The 15,318-nt window shown below is 36.5% G+C and overlaps 1 protein-coding gene across 4 annotated transcripts in view; it reads right to left on the reverse strand.

Annotated features, from left to right (window-relative positions):
- PPP1R13B (protein phosphatase 1 regulatory subunit 13B) overlaps nucleotides 1–15,318 on the reverse strand; it is a 77,679-nt gene that overhangs the window by 6,070 nt on the left and 56,291 nt on the right. For 3 of the 4 annotated variants that reach the window (XM_076345529.1, XM_076345527.1, XM_076345531.1), the window contains 9 exons: nucleotides 13,293–13,394; nucleotides 12,085–12,259; nucleotides 11,491–11,687; nucleotides 9,396–9,560; nucleotides 8,380–8,560; nucleotides 6,491–6,646; nucleotides 2,998–3,167; nucleotides 1,630–2,131; nucleotides 299–1,065 (listed from right to left, as the gene is read on the reverse strand). In XM_076345529.1, the coding sequence (XP_076201644.1) occupies nucleotides 299–1,065; nucleotides 1,630–2,131; nucleotides 2,998–3,167; nucleotides 6,491–6,646; nucleotides 8,380–8,560; nucleotides 9,396–9,560; nucleotides 11,491–11,687; nucleotides 12,085–12,259; nucleotides 13,293–13,394 (2,415 nt within the window). The remainder of the gene's footprint in view (nucleotides 1–298; nucleotides 1,066–1,629; nucleotides 2,132–2,997; nucleotides 3,168–6,490; nucleotides 6,647–8,379; nucleotides 8,561–9,395; nucleotides 9,561–11,490; nucleotides 11,688–12,084; nucleotides 12,260–13,292; nucleotides 13,395–15,318) is intronic. The other variant, XM_076345530.1, reaches the window with a different exon arrangement.

A 15,318-nucleotide genomic window follows, 5' to 3' on the forward strand; every position in this document is an offset into this window, starting at 1 on the left:
TCAGATCCCAGAATTAGTTCTACAACAGGAGTATATCCCCAGAAAGTTCTACAGCCTAAAGTACATCCACAACCTCCTGTTGCCTCTGTGCATATTTTCCTTATTAAATAGCTATATTAGTAAAGAAACTAATCCATTAGAATCCTTCTTGGAGCGCCCCCTGTTTTCTTTTCTTTTAGTATCGTGAAACTTGAAGTGCAGACATACCATTTAGCATAAGCTTACCATCTTCCAGTTATGCTTAAACACACAGCTAATTCTACAGTTTGCAAAATTGTCTTCTTGCTTTGTTACTTACTGGAGGAAGTGGAGGAGGAAGAACAGGTGGCAAAGGAGCTTCATCTTCTACTGGAGAACTGACCTCGGGCGTGGGACTGGATGACTGTTCAGTAGAAGGAACTATAGCAGGATTGTTGTTGTTGTCTTCAGTTGTCTCAGATGTTTGATTTGTGGTTTCAGTGCTTATCAGTTCCTCAGTAGCAGGAGAAGGTAATTCATTGTCATTGGCATCTGACGAAGGGGGTGGCTCATCAGGAAGAGGAACTGTAGGTTGCACGGAAATAGGTTCTTCAATATTGCCATTGGTACTAGCATTACCATTATCGACATCAGCTAAGATGCCTATGAAGTCCTGTGGATTGCTTGGCTGATAAAAAGGAGCACTTTCTATTCCTCCAGCAAGAGTATTAAAGCGCTGATACAATAATTTTTGTATATTTGGTCCACTTGGGCCTTCTGGTTCAGTGATAGAACTACGCTTCTTTAATGGCCTAGGAGCATTGGCCAATTTTCTTCTCAGAGCTTCAAGGTCAGCATCACTTTGATATCGTAGGGGTGAATGCACAATAGGCGTGAGCTTAGTAGGACTGAGAGGACGAGGAATGTTTTCCACATTGCTATTTTCACTGGATGGTGGAGCATTTTCCAGCTCTTGATCTTTTTCAGAGACCTCAGTCTGAGGCTGAGGTTGTGGCTGTGAGGAAGTCTGGGCAGGCAAAGAACCATGAAGGAATGGCAAGGGTGAGGGAGAAGTTGAACCAGATTGTAATACGGGTTTTCCATAAACTGAAGAAAAGAAAGATGGAAAACAGTGAAGAACTGTTCTCAAATTATGTAATAAAATATTTGCAAATAAACCGCATATGTGTCTGTTGCTACTTGTTTGACACTAATACAGAAAGAAAAAAATCAAATTAATTATATTGGAACCTATCAAAACAGAAATAAATACTCACCTGTTGGTAACTGCGATGCTTCTTACCATTACAAGCGACAAGTAACATCTGGAATGTTTTTCCTCTTTCATGAGGAAACAGTAAGAGGAGAAAAACTCTCCTCTCTAGACACTGTTCTTACAACTTATTTCTGAAAGTATCAGTAGAGTATCCAGACTGTATTGTTCTAATTGCATCTTGTTTTAAATAAAAGGTAATTGAATGTATACTAATGTATCACCCCAAAAATACTTGGGATCATTTTTCTGTCATGCTGCATACATAAAATATCTTTCCTCTTCTCACAGATTTAGACAAGTTTTTCAAACTGATACAGAAAGTAAACTAAGGCAAATAATTAGATCTTAACAGTCTATTTCTTCAAAGGAAAAAAATAAAGCAAAATATATTCTACCTGCTTTTACTGACTTATTTAAGGTATTGTATACAGCTTGTTGATAATTCTTTGGTGGTGTTGCTTGCTGAAGATACATTGAGTAGATGGAACTGGAGTTCACTGTCTGTGGCCCTTTTCTGGGAGACTGAGGTCTTGATCCTTTATCAGCTAGAAAAGGTCTGATTGCCACAGTTAAAGGGAGCTCTGGCCTGCCATCTCCTCCTGGAAACAAGGGGGGACCGGAAGGTTGATACGTAGGGCTGGGAGGTACAGAAATTCTCTGTTGAATCTGTTGTGAAGAACTGGGCTGATGTACATTGCTTGGCGGTGGAAGTGGAACAGGTCTTTGCCGATTTGTTATACTGGTGCCAGGTCTGGGCAGACTGCCATCCTTCCTTCTTTCTAGAGAATTTGTAGAACCTGTTCCTAAGGGAACTGGACTTGGATAGGTCCCATAGTTTTGAGGCAACTGCTTGCTTACACCAGGAATTGTTGGTGGCACCTTCCCCAGGTCAAGACCCTATGTAAGAACAATAAAAAAGTATATACCATTTAATTAAATAAAATACTTGTGAGCAAGAATATTCCGTATTCAACAAAACATACTAATAATCTGTGTGACAGCAAAGGAGTCAAGATAAACAATTTGTGTTCCTTAATCACTAGCTATGATTCTACCTGCATTTACCACAAGACCTCATCATACATCAGACAGGCCACCATTTAAAGGCATCTTCAGCTATAATACATTAATATGAATCCAAAACTATTTGCATACTTTCAAAGCCTGAATAACTTGTTCTAGGTTCTGGATCTCAGTATCTAGTTGATAGTGTACTTGATAATATATAGTGTATAACAGAGTTTACCAAAACTATTTAAAGACAAGGTCCTTATTCTTTAAAGATACAGTCTTAAAGAATTCATAAAGTACTAGAACAACAGTGCAGACAGACACCACCAGTGGACTCACTCAAGGATGGATTTAATGACTTCTTTTGTGAGATTTTTGTGAGAAAAAGAGTGCACTGAAAAAGTGACAAGTACACCAAGGAAAAATACTAACGAAGATCTGAATTAGAAAAATAGGAAGGTGCGGGAGATGATTAGGAGAGGCACAGGGAGAGAAAAGGGGAGACCAGATATGTAAAAGAACAGGAAGGAGTAGGAACTACTGAAGTTGAAAAAAAAATAATAATAAATTGTAATGTGATAAGAACAGAAAGGAACAGGAGGAATACAATGGTAATTTTCTTTGTGACTTCTAAAATAATCATCAGCAAGGAAACTGAATGTGTATGTATCTCAAGTGAGTTCAGCTATGGAAGCCAAAGGTTCATAATTTCAGCAAAACAGATCTATAAATACATCACAGATGAAACCCACCAGCTTATCAGTACTTCCTAATACTGAAGTTGGCAAAGGCTGGCTGGATATAGTTCCTTGTTTTAAAGCAGTATCCATGCTTGATTCTTTCCAGTCTGTGTTGGAGATCTGAGGGGGTTTTACCACAGGGGTTGAGCTCTGTTTAAGTATTGGCCAATTTCCATCATTAGCTTGAAAACAGACAAAAATACTGTATTTAAGATAATCCACACCACCATTGTAAACAAGCAAAACAACATGTGAAATGGAATAGATTAGATTACAACAGGATTAATTTGATTCCAGAAATGAGATAAATCACTATTAACGTTCGATTCAGAAATCAATACCGAAAGCCCAATCACTGCATATAATATGCTGTTCATTACCGTTTGACATTCAAATTGTATTGAAAAAAAGATGGTTAAAATTTTGGTTTGAGCGTTGCATATTCTATTATTAGAAGGCAAACAAGTTCAGAACAAAAATCCTTACAGAAACACTTCATCAACATATTTCTTTTGGTACTATGTGGAGACATTGTCAAATTATGCTAAACGCTAAGTCTACGTAAGCTCTGAGTGGACTTACTCCAAATTTAAACTATGGTTACTAGATTCATTCACTTATAACAGGAAGTAAAAACTCATTTCAACAATGGGGCGGAACAAAAGCATACATTCCTTTGCTGGAAGTGGCAGTTAACTTACCTTTTGTTTTTCCTCAACATACTCACCTGATTAGAATTGCCCCAGACACTTAATTTTAAAGAAATTTATGAAGTCAGCTGACAACTTCAACTCACAGGGTCAAGATACAAGTCATGGGCTTTTATCTTCATCATATGCAAAAAATCATGCATAGCTGCACATAAACTGAGGCAACAAATCCTTAATGAAGTCCTAGATGCATTGGTACATTACTTTATTAACTGCATGAGACTATTTAGCTTCTGTTCTCTAAGTAAGCAAAAGAGTTTAAGTAGCCTGATAATTAGATCTGGTTTACAGTAACTAACTAGATCCCTGGTTAGAGCCTAAGGCTTTGATTTGCCTTTAAAAGAGTACACTTCATGTTTCTCTTACTCTGAGGAGACCAGAGATCATTTCTCCTTCTCTATTGCCTGTCATTATCTTAGTGGAGCACTTAGCATCAGTAAAGATGACATGTAACATGTAACTAACTTTACTAGAGGATAACAACTAAAATGGAGGGGAGTGTGTGTGTGTGTGTGTGTGTGTGTGTATGTGTGCAGTTCTACTGAGATTTCTGGACTCCATAGTAAGACAACATCAAACGAAAATCAGGTATTTAATGGCAAAGTTTACCATTTCATTTCAGTTTTAAGCCCCTAGAAAACAGAATCAGCAAGGCTATTTCTAGAATTCTTTGCTGTCCTTGTCTAGTATAGCAGACAGTCTAAGAATAAACTGCATAGGAACATTCTAATTACAGTGAATCTAACATCATCACTCTACTTTCTATCCATAAGCCTTATCCTTTTTATTGAGTATCCCTTTTCAATGCCCTCCCCCGAAATGACAACCTGAAGACTTCTTGACAATTACCAATGTTTTCACTGTATGAGTGCAAATTCACTCTATTAGCTCATAAACGTATTTATACGCTTGTTAAAATCATATCACTTTTAAGTGAGAAAAAAAAAAGTTATACCTCTGCATTTAAGCTACCATACCAATTATTTTTTAATTATATGTGCCGACCATTTTCTAATATTACACATTATATTGTATTAAACTTTCAAATTCAGATCAACTGTGTTTGAATTCTGAGGGATAATTACTTTGGAGCAAGATTGTTTTTGTGGTTGGTCATTTAAATAGGGCTAACACTTGCATATTTTTACACTGAGAATATAGTATATAGTTCAGAAATCACTTTTCAGACTTGCAAACTGCCAGGAAGTGAAGTAATGAGGCCCAGCTTTAGTGCTGGCAACATCCAAGAACTGGACATGTTGGGTTTTTTGTTTGTTTTTGTTTTTAATCATCTGGTTATCAAGAGCAAGACCAAAAAAGATGACTGTCTAAACACTTTGACCCTAAATAATGGCAAATTTTCCAAGTATGCACTGAATTAACATTTACCGTACAAAATACACAGGATGTTCCATAACTCCAGTAAGGTTACGGTTCAGTGAAACTTTTGTTTTGAAGATCAGTAAAAGGTGTCATATCTGATTCACGCTAAACATGAATGCATCTTTAGCTGTAAGTTTAGCTATTAAGAAAGCACTTACAGAAACAACAGCAAAAATCCCAAAGAATTTAATTATCTTACCTGCAAATACAAACCCACACTCTTGTATTAGAAAGATAGTTATACAAAAACTTTTTGTAATCCTTTGAATTCCAAGTATTAGCATGTTCATCCCCAAATTCCGAGGTAACAGACTGGAAGTAAATTCAGACTCTTTCCCCTCTCTCTACCTTCTCTGTTTCATTCTGCTTAGATAAACATCAGAATGTAACTGTTCCGTTCCCACCTTCATGTCCTTCATATTACAATCTGGAGGATTTGCCAACTACCATGCATTTTTTATGAGTGCACCTCTCACATACTCCCACAACCCAACCTGAATCTCATGCACTTAACTGAGCTGCTGTTGCAATCTGCAACTGCAGTGCATGGCACCACAGGCTGCGCAATAGGTGCTAAGAGGAGGCAACCAAACAGCGTCTGCCTTCTGCTATCTTTGGTTAGACTGAACAGGTCCCAGACACTCTTGCCCATCTGATGGCAACACCCTTCTGACAAGCCCTCACTAGCTCCTGCTTTCAGCCACCCCATAGCCATTTCAGCCAACTGGCTTCATTTTCTCCTCCAAATGTACCCTCTTGTCCGCTGCTTGTAAGACTACCTAACACCCAGCGTATTTCAACTCCCACCAGTCCATTTTGTATTTACATAAATAAGACAGTGACATGCAGACACAAAAGGTTTTGTGCATGTTCTCTGATTTTACCTAAAAATTTTTGTAGGTCTGGATCCACGATACTTACTATAGCAACTGAAGTACAAACCAAGTATAACATTTTTGTCCAATGGAAGTCAGCAAGATTCTCGCTATTGACTTGGACAGAGTGAGCTTTTATCCCAACTCTGGGGCCAGTGCAACACGGAAACTCAAAGTTGCCCACAAAGTATCTCAAGCTAAACCTGTATGTAATACATTTATCTCATCTGAGATATACTAAAACATGCTTTGGTGCTTACCATGAATTTTCTAATAACAATTAGAAAATTTTGAGGTTTTTGCAATGAAGAAAACTCATCCCTAATACACTACTCCAGTACTCCAGGGATGAATTTGCTGCAAATCTGTTTCCTTCAAAGATGAAAAGCAACTTCTCAACAATTTTACATTTCAACAGCATCTTCTGCATGCCAGACCACAACACAAAGATGCTGTTTAATATGCATCTGTATGCAAGAGCTCAGATGACCATATTAAAAACTGAGTTCTTAGCTAGCCAGAGATCTACGGACTCACAGTGCTGGGTGTCAAAGAGAGTAGGTGCCAGGCGGATGACATTGTGAACAGCAGACTGAAGAGAAGTGGAAGGTGACAGAATAGGATCCACTATTATGTCTAAATCAGAAACCTTCCAGGTGTCTGGAGATTTTTTCACACACCCACAGTCTGTCTCTACCGGACACACCAAGGCAGATCCAGTTACACAGAAAAAGAAAGAAAAAAAGTGGTGGAAAAATTATAACAATGACAATGGAGAAGTTAGAACAGGAACACTCAGATAATGAGAAATAAAAGCATGACAGTTGAAAAAAATTTCTCAATTTCTTTTCTTCCTGGGAGCATATAAGCTTCTCCTTACATCTGTCTTATAGGACTTTATTCAAGTACAGTCAGAGTAATAAACACAAAGTCAGTCCTAAGGTAGAATAATTACTTTTATAAAATCAGAAAGTTATCAGTCGGAGATCCTGTAACCTCCTGAGGTAGGTCTAGAAGTGGGTATGTATCTCTTCTGAGGTTGATATTTACAAAATTGTGAATTATTTTTGGTTGGTGAACTTAAAAGTTATGAGCTGTCCTTTCCCATATGCAGAAGGGGAATCCACATGTCTGAAAACAAAACTATTGCAATCTGTCACTTCACTCCGCAATTGAGTCATTCCATATTCTTAAGACTTCTCCGTAAAACCACAGTGATGGGGTTTGTACAGCCTTTGAATTAAACTAAAGGTATTGTTAAATCACTAGTATCAATGGAAAAGGCTGGGGGGTTTTTAAGTTTTGTTTGGATAGTTTCACTTCCTAACCTTGGGGTTTTGGACGTGGGGGCATTTCTGTCATTCTTTCCTACGGAGATGTTCAGACTGTCTTCCCTCCATCTCTTCCTCCCCATTTGGAAGCATGCTGCAAGCTTTGCTGGAGTATTCAGTGTTCAGTACTGGAATGTATGTAAAAATTGCAGAAGCTATGCTCTAGTGGTCATTTCTTATCTCATTTTTAGATCTCTCCTAGAGACCAGGTAAACTAAGTCCTGTGGTTAGACCCATGGGATCGTGCATTTTTATTTGTATTATGCGCTTTTTCCTAGCTAACCATTTCTTAAGAATTCTGATTTTGCTAAGATGTGAGCAGAGAGGTAAGCTTTGCCAGAATGAGAACTTAAGGCACAAATGTCATGACCTGCTTCCTTCAGTCTCCAGTGTAAATTAAAAAAAAAAAAAAAAAATCTATTTTATAATGTAAATGGTATTATTAATTATGGGAGACACGGGAGCCAGTTTTGGACATCAAGTTCTGGGGAGTGCTGTGGAGGGGCAGCTCATTCACTAATGAAGGCAGAAACAAGTAACCAGCATCAATGCTAAGGTTATTCCATTTCAGAAATGCTTCAAGCACCACAAATTCTCGTATCTCAGTTGGAGCAAAAACCTCCCATAGTTTTATTCTATTTTCCTATTTAGTCCCCTTCTGAGAAGTAATATTATTTTTACATGTTCACTAGCTTTGTTTTACATGACAAAAAGCAATATACTGTAAGTAGTTGTTTACAATATAGTTTGCCACAAAGTTGATTTCATTATTATATTCAAACACACAAACTAATTGAAAAGCAATTAAAGGCAGAACATAGAATCTGTGAAGGAACATGTGCTCCTTTTAGTGGTGTACCAGCTAGTAAAATTTTAAGGAAAACACTCAAGTCTCCTAAGAAGAATTCATGGAAAGAGGCAAAAGTGCTTCATATCAAATGACTAATGTCCAATTCACAGAATAGTATCAAGACATCTAAAACTTGCCTCTTCCACTACAGAGATTGTGCCGACGCTGGGTCTAAGATTACTCCTTTTCTTTATTACTCCTTTCCAAACCATGTGTATTAATAAACACCACACTTAAGTGCTTACCAGATTTTGATCTTCCATGTGTTGAGCTAGAAGCAATGGTGAGAGACTGTGGTTTAACTGGATCTACTGGTACAGCGTAAGTGCCAGCACTTGGAACTTGGATGTAAGGGCCTACTGCTGCCACCCTTCCTGAAGCACTCAAGGATGACTGGGGTGATGAAGTTCCATTAATACGATTCAACTAAAAAAATCAGACAAATTGAAACGTGAACTTCCATTTAATCTAGGCATTTGTGCACGAACCCGAGGTCTAAATTTAATTATCTAGAACCATGCACTGTAGCTAAGAAACCTTAATAATTAAGTTACCATACTCCATGCTTCTACCCCCCCCCCCCCAAAGGTAGAAAGTACAAATTTTATTCCCTAAAATAAACACCTCAAAAATTAAATTTCTCAGCCACAGCACATACATTTCTTGTAGAAACCTTTATCTGTATACGGTCTCTTTCATTGTGCCTTTCTTAGGCAAATGGGCTAAAATGAGTTCTTAAATGATCAATATGTTTTGGGTTTTTTTAAAAGCAATACCTCCAGCTAGGAACACATATGGAAATCCAGAATTGATCTCCCTAGTCCTTAGACAAATGGTCTACTGTGCAACTGATTTCTTTTCAAAGTTCCAGACAACTATTAAGACTAACTTTATCAGACCATTTATATTTTTATCGATTTTCCATATTGGAAGATCAGTATTTTATAAACCCCAAAGTTTTTATGCTTTCACGCTTTGAAACACAGCCCATAATCACAGTTTCCTTCCTAGAAATATAAACTACTATAATTTTTAATATAGTATGGTCTGTGTCATAAAGAAAAATAAAAGGAAACATATTCTGTCTAACAGTTTTCTGATATTTATGCAAAACCGTAACATAGTTTTAAGAAGCCTGCTACTTTTAAAATAAGTTCTTTAGATATAATTGTATTACTCAGCTAGGAAAAAGTGAGATTCTATGTAGTTTTTATAGGCTCTTGATAAACTAAAGTGTGGCCCTTTTAACAGTTTATCTTACAGGAATGTTTTCTTTTTGACGTGCCTCAACTTTTTTCTTGTATAGTCGTTCACGCAGCTCATTGATTCGCTTGTCCATCATAGCCACCTCCATATTACGTTTGTTTAAGAGTTCTTTCTGCTGCTGAAGCTTAGAGTTCTGCTCCTGGTTAAGCCTGTTACGAATCTTAAAAAAAAAAAAAAAAAAAAAAGGCACTTGTTAGGACAGTTCCTTCATTTTGTCTGTTGTCAAGTTGTTTTTTAATACAGTGTTTAAAAAACCCAAAGCAGCTTGGGTCGGCTATGTTCTGACATCTCTAATGTTATGCTTCCACACAGCCTGTCAAATTAGCATTTGCAACCATGAACAACTCTGAAAAGAAAGCAGCAAAAGCATGTCCTAATAAACTAGTGGATACCTATTAAATACACGTAGACTGCATCCCCATTTATAGCAAATACATTGAAGAATTAGGCATAAGACATTTCAGAACTTAATTACTCCATGAAAAATTAAGTCACAGAAAAAGTTTGTTAAAGGTTATATTTAACCACCAAGACAGTTTGAATATCATGAAAACTAAGTGATATAAAACAGAAATTATGCTATTGATTCTGTTTCCAGTTCCACATGAAACTTCTTGATGTCTGGATGGAAGGTTAACTGAACTGCTAGTGCAGGGACTGGGCACAGATTTTCCTCTCTACATGGGGATTAAACTGAAACCTTCACAGCAGGTTTCCAGTAAGATTAGGGGATGGATTACCTTTATGGTTTGAATCAACCAAGACAGTCTTTCTAATTATTTCTCTTGCTTTCCCATTTGCATTATTTTCATACCTCCAATAACTGTGACAGTATTGTCTCAGTGTTCCAATTTTCATGGTGATGTTACATGCAAAAAAAACCTGAGGCAAATTTAAGTCTTGATAAACACATATGGGATCATTGTGAAGCACAAGAGAGAAATCTTAATCTATTGAGCATCTTTGCACTTAGAAATACTCGAAAGGTAGATATCTGATCTAGTCGAAGATGTCCCTGCTCATAGCAGAGTGGGTTGGACTAGATGACCTTTAAAGGTCCCTTCCAACCCAAACTATTCTATGATTCTATATGCCTTGTACAAATGGGGAAAGGGGAAAAAGGGGGGGAAAAAAGGACCCTTATTCCTAATTCATGAAAACACGTGATGGGTTTAATTTTTATGTTGTATTTGCTCATGTAAAGAAATAAGTGAGACTAATTTTGAAATTTAAATTAATTTTGAAATATTAAATATATACTAGAGCTGTTGCCTTGATCACAATAAAGTGATCAAGTAAAAGTACATAATATAAATAAAGTACATGAGTAAATAAAAAAGCCCTCAACTCCTGACATATTGGCATATGATTAAGTATTCCATAACTTTTAAACATAAAAACTGGACAAAGTTCCAATGTAAATGGAATATTTAATTACTCTTGTGAGAACTACACTTCAGATGTAACAATCTTCTTGGAGGAAGATATATGATAGTGATACAGGGAATACTGTGTGAATATACTGCAGCTATAGTGCAGTGAATACAGTGCAACTTCTATTTTTCATGATTCTGTCAAAATGTGTTATTTAATTCCTATGTATTTTGTTTATTTACACCAGACATTGTAGCTATATTTTCACAATATATTTTAAATATAATTGTATTCACGGTCCAGTCATGTCTCCAAGTTAGGACGATATCTAAGTGAGCTTGCTACACCCAGTTCTTTGCACAATAGAAAAGTGATGAAATGAATTTTTTTTTTTTTTTTTTTTAAATGGAGATTAAAACAAATACTAGATTATGTCAACATTCAGTATTTCAGTATTAGGGGCTGAGAAATGTCCTTCAGAACACTTGCACACTTTGTATCATTATGTGTATGAGCAACAACAAAAATAGTTTTTATAGCTAATTAAATTCTGTTTTAAAGAGGGTTATATGCTAACTACAACCTCACACATTAACAGCATTCCAATACACCAGTTTTATAAGATGTCACAGAACCAAATTGCCACCCATAAGAGTAGTAATACAACTTTTAAAAATCTACAGCTATCATCCAAATAGCATGTCTCCATTACTTACCTGTAGCTCTTGATACAACTTTTTTAATTCTACTGCTGCAGGTCCTGTCATTTGTCCATTGTAAGACTGAAACCCATTCAGTTTCCCTTTCCTTAAATCCTCCAGCTGCTGAGTAAGTTGATCCACTTTTAACACTGCAGCCTGTAGCTCCTGCTGCTTTTCCTGGAACATGGCACTTATATGCTCAATTTCAGTTGCTAATATTAACAAGATAAGAATTATGAAAGACAATTAAGTACAGCAGAAGTTAATTTTTTAATTCTGTAGGTATTGATGAATATAACACACTAGTTTTAAATCTAGTATATGCATGCACATATAAAATATTTATGTGTTGGGAATTTGCTAACAGTCATAATATTTCCTAATAGTTATAGAATAGACTTATTCTGACTTTATGCCTGACTACATAAAACAAACAAAAAGTAACATCATATACAAATTTCATAGAAACACAGGGACCTCTGTAAGACAAAAAACATTCTATCTGAAATCCTGCTTCAATGCTATATTGACTAGCAATATAGCATTATTTGCTAGTCATGCAATGAATAGTAAATTAAGTTAAATAAATTACTTAAAAATTCCACATACATAGATTGCCATTCATGATCTTGCTGTAGTCCACTTGTCCTCTCATGGCACGGATTTTTTTCAGCTTTGTCTCCTGGGTTTCAACACGTTCTTTAAGTTTTTGAAGCTTTTCACTCTCAGAAACAGACTGCTGCTGACGACGTTCTTGCTGCTTCAGATAACGCAAACGTTGTTCCTGACAAAATGAGGTTTTAGACAAGACGTACCTGTTACCCATTTATTTTTAAAAAAAGTTAACTTAGAAAAACCCACCACTATGATCAGTGGGGTTTTTTTATTTCCAGAAATCAGAAAAAGTTGTATCTAGTAAAATACATATCAGTCCTCCTAGAAAAACTCTTCACATTAACTGAACAAATCTGTTTTAGAGCAGAGATTCAAGATTTTTAGACCAAATATCAAATTTACATATATGTGCAAATACAACCCTAGGCTGAACACTCATTCAGACACATCTGTGAAGCTTCCTCTGGCATTTGTTTTCTGCTGCTACTAACACTTGAACTTCCAACGCTGTTATCCAGCTTCCCAAAGACGACAAAGTATGTCCAACAGACCATTTTAAACAAGCTGAGCTACTGTAAGATAATGTTCCAGTTCTAAGTAACAGTGCTTCTGCTGGGCACATATGAAAAATGTTTATTTTTTCTAGATTACTTCCATCAAAAAAGAACAACAGAATTGATAGGTTGACTCCCAAGTACTCCAAGCATCCAATGCATACTGTACATAACAACACCTACAATAATGTCAAAAACATTAAACCCACTCCCCGCTCTGAAAACATACTTAGATTCCTGCATCTCAATGACTGGAAATGTAATATATGGATATATACAAAGTGGGCATATTCTCATCTCACACCACTATTACTATACTGGAGTGAATGAACTACTGAAGATGAGCATAGAGTCAAGCCTGGTCTATCACAGATCATGAAGTGGACCTCACAAAAGAGACAAATAAAACTTAGCAATGTTTTTATAAAGACACATAAAATTGGCTTGACATAGGTTGTTATAGTACCATTTACACTGAAATGTTGTATATTGCCTAGGTTAAGATTAACTTGGTAAAACAATGGATTTCTCAAGCTCTTTCTTGAGCTTACCTAGAATGAATTAGCATGTTTTTCTCTATCCATGAAACTTACATTTGCGTGTGTTAAAGGAAATTTGTATTTATTATGATCTGTATATAATTATTACCTTAGCAACCAACATTTGCTGTTGATTTTCAATCTGCTGCTGTTGTCGGGCAGCCATATCTTGAAGTTCAGAAAGAGTGAGCTCAACACGTGGATTCCCAACCTGCAGAACACAAAATGTTACATTAATATGTTGATGTATATTAAGCGTTCTGACTATAGAAGCTAAATCCCCACTCCCCAGAGGAAGGCTAAAGCCTCCTCCCCAGTCCTCAGAGGAAGAATAATGATAGATACCTATGAAAGAGTAAGGAACCTCAAGCAGAAAGGACGGACACAGACCATGCACATACCAGGGACAGAAAAAGCAAAAAGGGGAAAAGCAGATGAAAGAGGAAAATACTAAGAGACAAAACAAACAAGAGAAAAAAGCCCTTATACTACGTTTAACACTGCTCTGTTAAGATGTTCTGTAGAATTGGTACACAGTACTGGTATGGCACATGTGATAACACACATGCAAGCACGTATTTTAAGCAGTAATTGGAATCTGAAGCTTCTTTCTTTTCCTAATACTTTCAGTGTAACTGCCTCAGCAGCTTTAACTGGTGGTTAGCATTATTTACCTAGCGCAGGACAAGACCACATGAGAACCCTTAGATAAAGGCTGTCACTAAGCTCACATCCAAAGATGGTGAAATTTCCTGGCAGACTGGAGCATTTAAGGTAAGAATCTATGAAAAACAGTCTGTACAAAGTGAAGCAAAGTAAACTTGATCCCCTTTGGATAAGTAAATTGCTATTACTGAGCGAACTTTGAAAGAAAAGACAAGATATTAGTGGGGCTTTATCACTCCTTTTGCATTCCAAAACTAACAAATCATCTACAAAATTGGGGTAGAGAGGCAATTACTGAAAACTGTTTAAAATTTATATGATGCTGGGACAATGTGCGAGACTGAATATTACGTGTTTTTAAAAATGAATGCATGGTTTCAGTATATTCATAGTTCTATCAACAAATATAATTTAAATCTATACATTAAATTACTTCAATTCAACCACGTTTTTTACTATGCAATCACAAGAAAAGAGTGCAGTGTAACAAGACAAATTCCAGAAACTGACACTTGCCCAATACCTGCTTTGCTACTCAGAAAACCAAAACCCACAACCTTAGAATTACACAGTTTAACCACAACTTTAGAATTTGCACAGAAAGAGAATACCAGCCTTTGAAAAAATATGCTGGAAAGGTGGAAAGTTCAGAATAGCCCAACATCTGTTTCAAGGTATTTACATGTAATTCAGTCAATTTATTGGATCAATGTAAAAGCTGGATTACTGCATTGTAATAATTCAATAAACCATGTAGTGTTTTCACCAAACTACATGACTTCTGCTACATGTAGTAGTAGAACTACATGTTCTACTACATTAGTAGAACAAATTCAAATTACATTCCTATCCCCAGTATAGTCAATACTGCTGAAAAAGAAAAGATAATTAAATGTTTTGGACATATTGATAAATAAAACTCTGTTTCAAACTGATGTTTACAAAATGGAATGAGGTCTAAATGTTTTACAGACATACAAAAAAAAAAGGGGGGGGTGGGGGGGGAACCCCAAACACCTCCCCACCCCTATCAAGCATCAGATGGTCAAACCTGATCCCAGAGGAAAGCCAATTTAGCTGCTCTGCTTTTCTGGGCCCACTCTACTGACTTCCAATGCAGTTCTGTAGTGATCTTGTTCGACAACATGTCCCCTGCAGTACTTGTATTTCACTCTAAGAAAAGTAAAATTCTCCTCTAACATCTTGTTGATACCGAAGTATCTCAGCTGCTTTGAATGGCTTGTTTCATATTCCTACATCAAATTCCTACTTAAGTAAGCGTCAGTTCTCCAATCAATGCATAATACAGAACTGTTTCTTTAAGCTTCAGTCAGGAAAGGAACATAGTATTTGTTTGAAAATAACTGCTTTCTCTTTTTTTTTTTTTTTTGCTACTTGAACTCCACTTAATATTTCATGTTTCTGCGCACAATTATTCAGGTAAGATACGCACCTCAAGGTCAGTCACT

Source organism: Aptenodytes patagonicus, chromosome 7, assembly GCF_965638725.1.
Source record: "Aptenodytes patagonicus chromosome 7, bAptPat1.pri.cur, whole genome shotgun sequence".
NCBI lineage: Eukaryota > Metazoa > Chordata > Aves > Sphenisciformes > Spheniscidae > Aptenodytes > Aptenodytes patagonicus.